Source organism: Drosophila hydei, unplaced genomic scaffold (genome assembly GCF_003285905.1).
Source record: "Drosophila hydei strain 15085-1641.00,03,60 unplaced genomic scaffold, DhydRS2 tig00008130-arrow-arrow-pilon, whole genome shotgun sequence".
In the NCBI taxonomy this organism is placed as follows: Eukaryota; Metazoa; Arthropoda; class Insecta; order Diptera; family Drosophilidae; genus Drosophila; species Drosophila hydei.
The window spans coordinates 1,276,663-1,287,889 of NW_022045839.1; the positions used below are offsets into that span (position 1 = coordinate 1,276,663).

General features: G+C 43.6%; 2 protein-coding genes across 2 annotated transcripts; both read left to right on the plus strand.

Moving 5' to 3' along the window:
• Positions 1-572: 572 nt before the first annotated feature.
• On the plus strand, positions 573-1,923 carry LOC111597987 (protein windbeutel). The gene is made up of 2 exons (XM_023312965.2): positions 573-843; positions 957-1,923. The coding sequence occupies exon 2, from the start codon at positions 1,035-1,037 to the stop codon at positions 1,812-1,814; it is 780 nt and encodes a 259-aa protein (XP_023168733.1). The 5' UTR covers positions 573-843; positions 957-1,034; the 3' UTR covers positions 1,815-1,923.
• Positions 1,924-7,712: 5,789 nt separating this feature from the next.
• On the plus strand, positions 7,713-10,321 carry LOC111597957 (bromodomain-containing protein 3). The gene is made up of 2 exons (XM_023312921.2): positions 7,713-8,576; positions 8,667-10,321. The coding sequence occupies exons 1-2, from the start codon at positions 8,574-8,576 to the stop codon at positions 10,293-10,295; spliced, it is 1,632 nt and encodes a 543-aa protein (XP_023168689.1). The 5' UTR covers positions 7,713-8,573; the 3' UTR covers positions 10,296-10,321.
• Positions 10,322-11,227: the final 906 nt, after the last annotated feature.

An 11,227-nucleotide genomic window follows, 5' to 3' on the forward strand; every position in this document is an offset into this window, starting at 1 on the left:
TGGCATGTGTGTACCGCGCACATGAATTATTAATTGACAATTGCCGAAAATGTCCATTATCAGGTGGAAGAAGTAACGCAAAAGTAGGCGGAGAATTGGTAAAGGGAAAGGGCAAGGGGAAAGGGAAGTGGACAGGGAAAGGGGCGCGAGGAACGAGGTCAGTCTTAGCTGTATTAGGAAAATTTCAATTTCGTTCTAATGAAAATTGTGTGGCAAATGCTAGTTTCCCGTGCCCCCACTCTGCCACACAGAGACAATCCTCATAATGGGGTTAGTTGGTTACATTTTTTTTTTTTTTGTGTTTTTGGACAAAGTTTTTGGTCTAGGTGCAGGTGTTTCCATTGCGGCCAATTGCAAATTACAACTTCCGTCAACCCTGTCCTGGCCCTGTCACACACACGCACACGCACACACACACATGTGCAACTCTAATGACATTCAGCAATGACAGCATTGAAATTACGCACCACAAATTTTTGTGGAACGCTCGATTGGCCAAAGTCTGATGGCTAATCAGTGGGGACAACTGAAGCAGAACTGAAATCATTTTGCCAAATGGCTTGTCCAATCTATCTGGCTTGCTTAAATAAACCTCGTAGTTGATTCATTATGCATTTGCTTTGTTGTTTCAGCTGGCATTACATAAGATCGACTTGAGGGCATCCAAACAAGCTGAGCACACAGAACCAAAAAGCAGAAGCCGAAGGCAAGCGTTAGCCGGTTTTTTCGTGCTGGCCTAAAGAAAGAGAACCCAACCAGCTAGCGGCTTATACTGACGTGTTCAAAAGTCGTTCAACTCGATCGAGAGAGAGAACCATAGAGTGAGAGAGAGCGTCAAGCCAGGTGAGAGAGCAAGCCGCGTGGCTATAGCAACCAAACACTTCTGTTGACTTCAGCGAAAAGTCGCGAGCTGTGAGCTCTCGCTCTTAACTTTGTTCTTCTGTTTTTGTCAACAGTCGACACACAGCAACACCCAGAGTAGGGTCAAGGTTTTGTTGTGCAAAAAGAAGCAAAAAAACAGAGTACAGAAAAATATGATGAAACTGTTGCTGACGCTGCTGCTGGCAGCTTTGCTGGCTCGGCATACTTTTGCCATCTCGTGCGGCGGCTGCGTGGACTTGGATGAGATCAACTTTGACAAGACCATAGTGCGCTTTCCCTATGCCTTGGTGAAGTTCGACATTGCCTTTCCGTACGGCGAGAAGCACGAGGCCTTTGCGGGATTCTCGATGGCGGCGCATAAGGTAACAGGCGAGCTGCTGGTGGCCACCGTTGGCATCAAGGACTATGGCGAGCAGGAGAATAAGGCGCTGGGCGAACGCTTCAAGCTGAACGACAAGCAATTTCCTGGCATAATTCTCTTCAAGGGCAACGTGGATGAATTCGTGCAATTTCCAGCTCATCTGGATGTGACGGTCGACAATCTGAAATCGTTTGTGAGTAGCAATACACCGCTCTACATTGGCTGCGATGGCTGCCTGAAGCTGTTCAACGACGCCCTGAAGAACTATGCCAACAAGGCGAACGACGAGCAGCTGGCATTGATTAAGGATTTGCAAGCGAAGGCGAAGGAATTGAGCAACAAGTTCGAGGAGCAGCAGAATGCCAAGGTGTATCTGGTCTATATGCATAAAATCAATGAACTCGGCTACACTTTTGTCGAGGAGGAGACAAAACGTTTGCTGCGTCTCAAGGCCGGCAAAGTGACTGCCGCCAAAAAGGTGGAGCTGCAGCAAAAGCTCAACATCCTGGAAGCCTTTCGCGTACACAAGCTAACCAAAGCCGGTCCAGAGAAGGCCAAAGCGGAGCTCTAACCACACAACTAGACAATTATATTCGTAGAGAGACTACCAAAATTCATACTTAATCATAAAATAGGCTCACAATTGTGTACATTAAAACTGAACTGTTACCAAAAAACAAAAGAACAAAAAAGTATTTGTTTTGCTTAACTGTTTTGCCATAGCAACCAGGACAAGGCGCTACACACCTAATCATGGGCATGAAATATTAAAATTTATTACAATTAACATTTAATATTTTCCCACCGTAACTGCAAATAATTTTTTTATTTTGCATCCTAAAAGTATACAATAATTTCTATCATTTTAAATACGCTTAGAAGTATGCAACAGCTGTTTAAACTGCAGAGGGAAATTCCCAAAATAAATAAAAGATATATATAGAGAGAGAGCGCGCGAACGCAATTGTGCAAAGTGCACATTAAAATAAAAAAATTAAACTTAATTAATGTATAATGAACTCTAAGCTTAACAACCCTTATTTCAATTATTATTACAAACAAAAAAAAAACATATTCAACTGTGCTACATTTGCAGGCAATTTAATGTAGCTTGCAATACACTGCAGATATATGTATGAATGTATGGAAGCATGATAAAGCATATGCATGAGTGTGTGTGCGTGTGGTTGCGAGCTTCATCGGGCCGCTCTCTTCGCACTCATGCGACCGATCGCAACAATGGCGAAGCAGAGGCAAAGCAAAAGCGCATTATGGCCGCGTTCGCTTGCAGTTTTTTTCTCTCACTTGGAGCAGCAAGGCCCAAGCTGTGTGTATGTGTGTGTGTGCGTTTGTCTGTTTGTATGTTTGCGTTGTTATCGCTCATTTTCACTTTAATATGAGTTTTTGTTGCTTTTGCTGTTGCTGTTGTTTTCTTTGGAGTTTGCTCTTTTGTGCACGCTGCGCTGCTGGGCAGCCATATTTATTTGTTTTTTTTTTTTTGTTTTGTTGGGGCCCGCAGCAGCAGCAGCAACAAACGCTGCAGTAAAATTGTGTTTTTGTTGTTGCTGTTGTTTTGTTCGTATGCGAAAGTCAATGAACTTTTTCGGTGTTGTCCATGCATTTCAGATGTTGTTATTGCTTTTGTTGTTGTTTTGCGATAAGTGCTCAGCCGGTGTTGGTATTGGTGCATTTGAGCATGAATAAAAAACAGGAAAAAACTAACAAACGAAATAAATTACAAAATTTCCAAGCTTCATAAATGGAACATGCAACGGGTTAATCAACCAGAGTTTTGCTTCAGCTTTCTATTTTCACAGATTTTTCGCGCTTATCGCGCCCAATTGATCCGACAATAAATTAACAGATCCGCAAGAAAACTGCCCGCGGCTTTGCCAATTGTTAGGTCTTATCTAAAACGGGCGACCTTTGACCCGCAGCTCACTCAATTTACAGACAGCTAAAAAAGAATGAGGAAAACTCAATTGGCGCGCACATTCTGCTGGTTTGCAATGAAACGCAAAAAAAAAACAAATAAATAAAAAAGAAAAGGGAAAATCATAACAAGGCAAACAATTTTCACACACTAGACGCAACCGCAGAGCTGCAGAAGAAGCATCTCGGGACACACCTACAAAGGGCATCATGCAAATGTTTGCATTTCCACGCAAGTGCATTACCCCAAAAGACAAACGAGCCGTCTGTCAGTGAGTCAGTCAGCCAGTCAATCGGATGATCAATCGAACCCTTTTCACAACAGGCTCTGGGAAATTGAAAGCGGATCGCCCACGCCGTCAGTCAAGCGAATGGAGTAGGGAAAACCCTTTTCCTCATTATCATGTGCATAATCTTGGCTGCAATTGCATTAGACGTAACTTGAGTGCCGAAAATTGGGAAATATTTTCTGATTGTCGATTCCACAATCGTCGCCTGTTTTGGCCAAGCCAAAGTCATCTTTGGGTTGCGTGTCGCCATCTTTCACATATCATATACACATATAGCCCAGAGCAATATTCAGGTAATATAACGTGGACTACCTGCTGTGAGATTTACGTTTATGCATTTCATTTTCATTGTTCGTTCGCTTTTTCCTCTTCTTCTTTTTTATTTTTTGGCTATAAAACAGGTTCGAGCCATAAATTTATCTCGCGCTGCAGATCGAGAACTCTTCTATGCAGCCCGCCTACTAGTTGACAATCAGAATAAAAAACACGCACACACACACACACACACACATATATATATATAGTATTTGTATCAAATCCTCTTTTGGCGCAGCACTAATCGAAGGGTTCGCCGTCGAGGTCAGGTCAAAGCAAATGCATTAACTGTGTAATCCCAGATATGAAATCTGAGCGAGACGACGTCGCTTGACTTTAGGAAAACATTTTCACGACTCGGCCCCGACGCACTGATGATCGTTTTTTATTATTTTTTGTTTCTTCTCTGGTTTTTTTTGCGTCTGCTGCTGCAGCCTCTTGGCTTGGGGGATCGCTGGGCACAGGTAGCCGCAGCATTTTGAAGCGCTTTGCGCATTAAAATCCAACTTTTTTTGGTTCGTTTAAATGCGTTTTTCTTCGTTTTTTGAAAAATGTTTCATTTTGAGGTTTTTGCTTTCCTCGAACCTTCTTCTGATTGCATTGCCGCGCCTCAAACTCAGACTCGAGCTCGGACTCGCAGTTGCTGTCATGGCTCAATTGCCTGACGCAAAACTAGCTTGCGCGCTGCGGGAAGGGCGCAACGGGGCAACGGGGAGGAGGGGAGTTCAGAGCAGAAAAACTTCGTGGTCGATTGGCGTTTTGGGCCAGCTTGACTTGGTCCACAATGGTCAACGGCCATTGCACCGCGCATGCAGATACTTTTATTAGGTGGAGCTGCAGAGTCAATGACTTGCGTGGCATTTTCTTCAGTTTAGCGCCCTGACTACACGCTCCAGAGACTTCAAATTTTGGGAAAATGCAAAACCTGAACTTCGATGTGAAACTCAAGCACCAGCATCTTTTCATGTGTTTGTTGACAGGACGGCTTCGAGGTGAAAAGGCCTCCGAGTCGCCTGGCGCAAGGGTAGAACATTGTGAACATTTGAGGTCCAGTTGTTGGCCCTCATCGCGCTGATGGCTCATAATTAATGTCGAATAATTGGCAGAAATTTGTTTGCTATTTAATTGTAAGGCTTTCACCAAAACGCAGCATCTGAGGCCGCGTGTCGCTTCCACATTTTCTCAATTACAATTTTCACAATTTCTCAATCAATTTTCTTTTATTGGCCGAGATGCGGGCGCCCCATTTTCGGCTACATTTGCTTAAGCGACGCACTGTAGCTGTAGCTGAATTGCAATTGCAACATTCATCGCCACAGCGGGTCATTGAACTGCCGAAAGCGCCTACGAGTCGAAAATGCAGCGATTGCCACGACGAGGCCTATGGCCCCTGCCATGGCAAATGCTTTTCGTAGCTTTGCACGACTCTCTGGCTCTGGCGTAGCTGAGTCTGGCATTTGAAAGGATCCCATGACTGACTGCAACCTGCATCTTTGGCTGTCATGCTGTGCCGCGTTGATCGCTATCAAAATGCAACTGCATCGATTCCCATTGTCCTGCACAGGATTCGCGGCGTTCCCACAGTTAACACAACGCTGCATTGTCTGCGTATTGATTTTTTCCTATTTCTTTTTTATATCAAAATCAATGATCAACGCCAAACCCAAAAGTCACAGGCGAACAACAACGGCTGCCATGGCCAACAACAACAACAACAACAACAACGACAACCTGCTAGGAATCGCTTAAGGTTAACACATCGCAAACAATGGCCGCGCAAATGGACTCGCCACATACATATGAGGCGGGGGGCAAGGGCAAGCGGGGCGCGTCTCTCGCGGACTTGCAACGAGGGTAGCTGCAAACCAGTTTCCAGTACAGCCTGTACCTGTCGCACCTTAATAGTTGCCTGTTGCTGCTGCTGCTGCTGCTTCGTGCCCTGCCTAATTGTGGAGTTAGAGCTAAACACAGATGCCAGTTGATGATCTCACCCACCTCCGCTGCTCTTCTCGAGATGCTGAGTCAGCGACCAAGTGGCAATTCTCTCAAGTTGCAAGATCGCGCAATGGAAATGGAAATGGAAAATGGAAATTGAAATGGATGGGACAGCAAATGCGATTGCGCAGGTGCCGATCACAAACGCAAACACCAATGCAGTGAGAGTATGCACAACTGGCAGTTACCCTATGATATTTTCTGCGAATGACAAATGAAAAGGAGATATACACTCGCTAGCATAGGATATATAGTTATAGTTATATATATCCCTCCTCAAATATGACTGCAATGATTTTATGCATGCATGCAATTCAGATACCCTCTATTATATATATATATATATCTATGTATATATCATGCAAGTACTCGCCAAGTATATGTATTGGGTATCTGTAATTAATTATTAAATTATATTTATTATTGAATTTTATTAATCTTTTACTATACTAAAAAATAATTATTTAATTTTTTATTATATATAAAATAAATTATTTATATAAAATATGTGTAAATTAAATTTTAAAAAATATATTTATATTTATATATACATATTTTGCTTTAATTTAAATTTATTTATAAATATTTGTATTCATAATAAATAAATTTATTTATAAATATTTGTATTTATAATAAATAAATTTATTTTTACATTATTGAAAATTCTCAAATTTCAATTATTATTTTTAAAAATTTATTTTAATTTATTTTATTATTATATTAATATGAATTAACTACTGAAATTGTATAATTAAAGAACAAAAAATATAAGTTTATTTATTAGCTATTACTTTTCATATTATAGTTTAAAAATTAACTACATTTTTTATATTTGTCATAACAGTCATTTACACTAATATTAGGCATAAATTAAATTTTAAAAAATATATTTATATTTATATATACATATTTTGCTTTAATTTAAATTTATTTATAAATATTTGTATTCATAATAAATAAATTTATTTATAAATATTTGTATTTATAATAAATAAATTTATTTTTACATTATTGAAAATTCTCAAATTTCAATTATTATTTTTAAAAATTTATTTTAATTTATTTTATTATTATATTAATATGAATTAACTACTGAAATTGTATAATTAAAGAACAAAAAATATAAGTTTATTTATTAGCTATTACTTTTCATATTATAGTTTAAAAATTAACTACATTTTTTATATTTGTCATAACAGTCATTTACACTAATATTAGGCATTATGTTTCAGTTTAAGAAATTCAAATTTAAAACTTTTACACACATAATATACACAGGCAATATATCCCCCTTTTCATGACATGTGCAGGGTATCTGTAAAAGTCACATACTTACTCAACTCGCTAACAACAACAAAAGGCACAAAGTCAAAGAAGAATAACAGTGGCCAAAAAAGAACGCAAAAGAAAACACATGCATTCACACGCACACACACGCACGCACATAAAGAGCGATAGAGATAGAGTGAGAGGGGAAGAGTGGCAGACAAAGGACGCAGCGGCCAGTGCACAAACTCATTTTCAACTATAAAATTTATTCGCATTAATCGCCGTCAAAGATAAAATAAGGAAAGAAAAAGACTTGGCAGGGCAGGGATCAGGGTCAGGGACGAGACGGGACGAGTCGAGGCACTGCTAGCCAGGGGTCGGCATGATAAGGCAACATTGACACCTTTAGCCGGGACCCCGAAACTACCTGCCACTGCCAATACGTTGCTGGCATTTCTGATTGCGCCAGGCACTATCTAATTGTAAAAAAGCAGACGCTCCTCGGCCAGGATCTCTCGTTGTGCGCAGCAAATTTTCGCAGGACTGTACACTTGTCAGCGACTATGCATACATATATAAATATATACATACATTCATTTATATTTAAAATTTGGTGGACTATTTTAGCTTGTCCCACAAGCAATGCGTGGGCGTGGGGCGGGGGCGTGGCAACCACTAGCTAAGTGGAGTGAAGCGAATGCGTGTGTAATTAAGTGTCGCAAAAAGACGCAGCAAGAAAATTTGTGCTGGGCGCAAACATGTGAAGGTAATCAGAGTCGAATGGAGGTCTAAGTGTGCGTGTGCATGTGTGTGTGTGTGTGTGTGTGTAAATAGGAAAAGCATGTTGTGTGTGTTTTGGGCGCCATGGTCGACTAGCAGAATGGATGTCCCATGCCAAGGCTGAGGGTGATAAAAATGTTTCATGTAAATTGCAAAAAACAGTTTTTATGTCCCATTGCTGAGTGGCAGCAGGCGGGGCAGCAGCCAGTCAGCCAGGCAGGCAGGCGGGCAGGCGGCTGCGTGTGAAGTGGTGCAAAATATTAGACAAGGGCGGTTGGAGCTCACTGGAGGATGAGGACGGCGATGGCGATGGCGATGGCGATGGCGATGTCGATGTAGATGAGCTTCAGATGAGGCCTGAGCATCAGTGGGTGGCTGGCTGCTTTGAAGTGTCGCCATTGTTGCTCGTAGTTTGCTTTCTATTTATAGAGTTTGTTGTTTCTTCCTTTTTTTTTGCCCAGGCGAATATTTAATGCGTGCACATTACACAACACTGGCGGCCGCTGGAGGCAGCACCAGCAGCAGCAGCAGCAGCAGCAGCAGCCGCAGCAGCAGCTGTTGCGCAACACTACACAGCAAGTATGGCCATTGCTGTCAAAAATTATATATATATCACGATATATTTGAGGAATTTATCAAATGGGTAGAAATCAATCGGATGTTGTAGCATCTGGAGAGACTATTGAGACCTGTAGCATCGTTGTCTTCCTTGTCTCCATAACAGGCTTTCCGGACACCGTTAGCGTATTATGGTAAGTTGCGAACGACAATGAAATGAAACTCGTGCGAACAAATTTCCCAAATTGAAAAACAAATTTGTACAATCCTTGCACTTTCCGAAGGCGCTTCTGATAAAACTGAAAATACCAAATCGCGTGCAGCCAGATGTGTTCCCGTTGCCCGGCTCGATTGGCACCTACACGAACAAAATGCACTACATGAGGAAGCATCTGCTCGACGAGCTGCCCACCAAGCTGTTCGCTCTCGACTTCATGCAGCCCGTCGACTCGGAGGCTCTACAGGTGCCCACCTACTACACAATCATACAGCGGCCCATGGACGTGGGCACGATTATGAAGCGCGTGCAGAATCTCTATTATCACAGTGTCGACGAGCTGATCACCGACTTTCGGCTGGTCTTAAGCAACTGCTATACATTCAACCGACCCGACGATATGGTCTATCGCAATGGCCAGAAGCTGGAAAAGTTCTTTCTGCGGGTTCTCAAGAAGCTGCCCGAGGGCCTGGAGTTGCCCTGCAACCGAGATCCCCGAGCGCCCTGCAGTCCGCGTAACAACGAGAAGGCTACAGCATTCACGGAGCGCAAGTGCCGCGAGCAGCTGAAGAAGCTGCAAACGTCCAATACGGAGCACACAGACGCCGATGCTCGCGACTTCTTCAAGGAGAAGCTGAGCGCAGTGTCGAAGAAGCTGAGCAAACACCATTTCAAGACGCTCGAAGATTTCCACTCGCATTTGGACGTTATGTTCTTGCAGTCGCGCAACCAGGCCAAGAGAATATTCGAAACGACATACAATGAGTCCCTGGACAGCATATCGTACCACATGCAGAACAAGGAGCTGAGCCAACTCTTCTATGCCCTGCAGAAGAACGAGAACGGCGTGCGAATAGAGCAAAAGAAGCACTCCAGATGGGAGGATAGTCTGGTGGATTGTCTCGATGCCACGGTCGAAAGACTCGGTGGTAAGCTGGACGCTTGTCGCCTGGACGACGAGGAGGAGGAGGAGGAGTACATGAGGGAAGAGCAAATGCTGGCGGCCGAGCGCGAAGAGGAGCGGGCCAGCAGCAAAAGCTATTCACCTGTTGGCAAGGACACAGATGAGCACACGGACTACGTGAGCGAGGGCGAACGTCGCGCCATTCAGCAGCAGTTCGTGATGCTGCCGCTCAGCTCGAAGATCGAAATAATGCACATCATTGCACAAACTGAGGATATATCGACGGACAACTGCGATCTGCAGTGGTTCGATATCAAGAACTTTGGCGCCGAAACCTTGAACCTGATGAAGAAGGCAATGCATCCGCACACCAAACTCAATCTGCGCAACATGAAGCCCGCCGAGAAGGAGGACCTGCAGCGCAGCCTCGAGACCCGCCTGCAGAACATCAACCAAGCACTCAATGGCAATCGACGCAAGTACACACATCGAATGCGCATTCGCTCCGCTGTGCCGGCCAAGAAGAGGGCACGCTACTCTGGCCCCTCGTCCAACAAGAACTGCAGCGGCAGCGGCAGCGGCAGCTCCACGAGCCTGACGCAGCAACAGCAGCAGCATCAGCAACGCCAGCTGCTAACAGGTGTTGGCGCAGCCAAATCGGGACAATCGCCGGAAAGCAGCAGCGAAAGCGACTCCAGCAGCAACTCCGATTCGAGCAGCAACAGCGACTCCAGCGACAGCAGCGACTCCTCCAGCGATACCGACGAGCCCAACAATAAGGGCCCGTCCTGAACACACATTTGCATTCTAATTGAAATAAATTTTTAAAGATTCGACGTGCAGAGCTATTGACACTTCTTTTTTTTTTTCTTTTTGCAACTGGGAAAACTCTGCCAAGCGCATCTCTGCATCTCTGCATCTCTTGATCTGCATCTGTGCAGCTCAGCGCTCTATACAGAGATCACGTAGTCGAGCGAATTTTCACGAAAAATTATGCAAATGCCTGGCAGTTTCTCACGATGCGTAGAGCGCTACCTACCTGACACCTAGGCTAGGAAATTGGAGCGACAACGATGATCGAGGTTTTCCAAGCCAACTGAGCACAAAATTTGCATAAACTGCAGAGATTTTCGCCTTGGCGAAAAGGAAAAAGGGTTGCCAATGGGCGAAGATCCTAATTTGCATATGCGAAATGCTAAACGCAAAACGAAAGTGAAATGAGGAAAATCGAGGAAAACACAAGAAGAAGACAGGCTGAAGACAATCGACGAGCAGCAGGGGTTAATTATGCGCACAGTGGCCGGCGCTAGGACCGGATCTGACAGCATGCTGGCACGCTCGCACATCCCAGTGCTGGCAGGGGGTTGAACAGGGACAACAACAGCGCTGATTTGCATACGATCGTAAATGGAATTCGAAATAGCAATGCGTCTCGCCAGTCTGGCCAGGCAAAATTATGTAAATGATGCTTGCAAAAACATTGAGAAAACTTTCTCACGCTCTCAACTCCTTGGCTCACTCAGGCCAGGCCGCGTCCTTTGCTCACTTTGTTCGGGTATTACCTTAGAGGCTTCATCTGTTTGGGTTACGTCGCAACGGGCAACAAATCAATTTTGATCGATATTCATTTAGCTCTCGATTGATTTGCTCAATTTGCATAATTTTGCTACTCGACCTTAAGAAGAGGCGAATAATATGCAAATTCTGAATGGCTATTCAAAGGA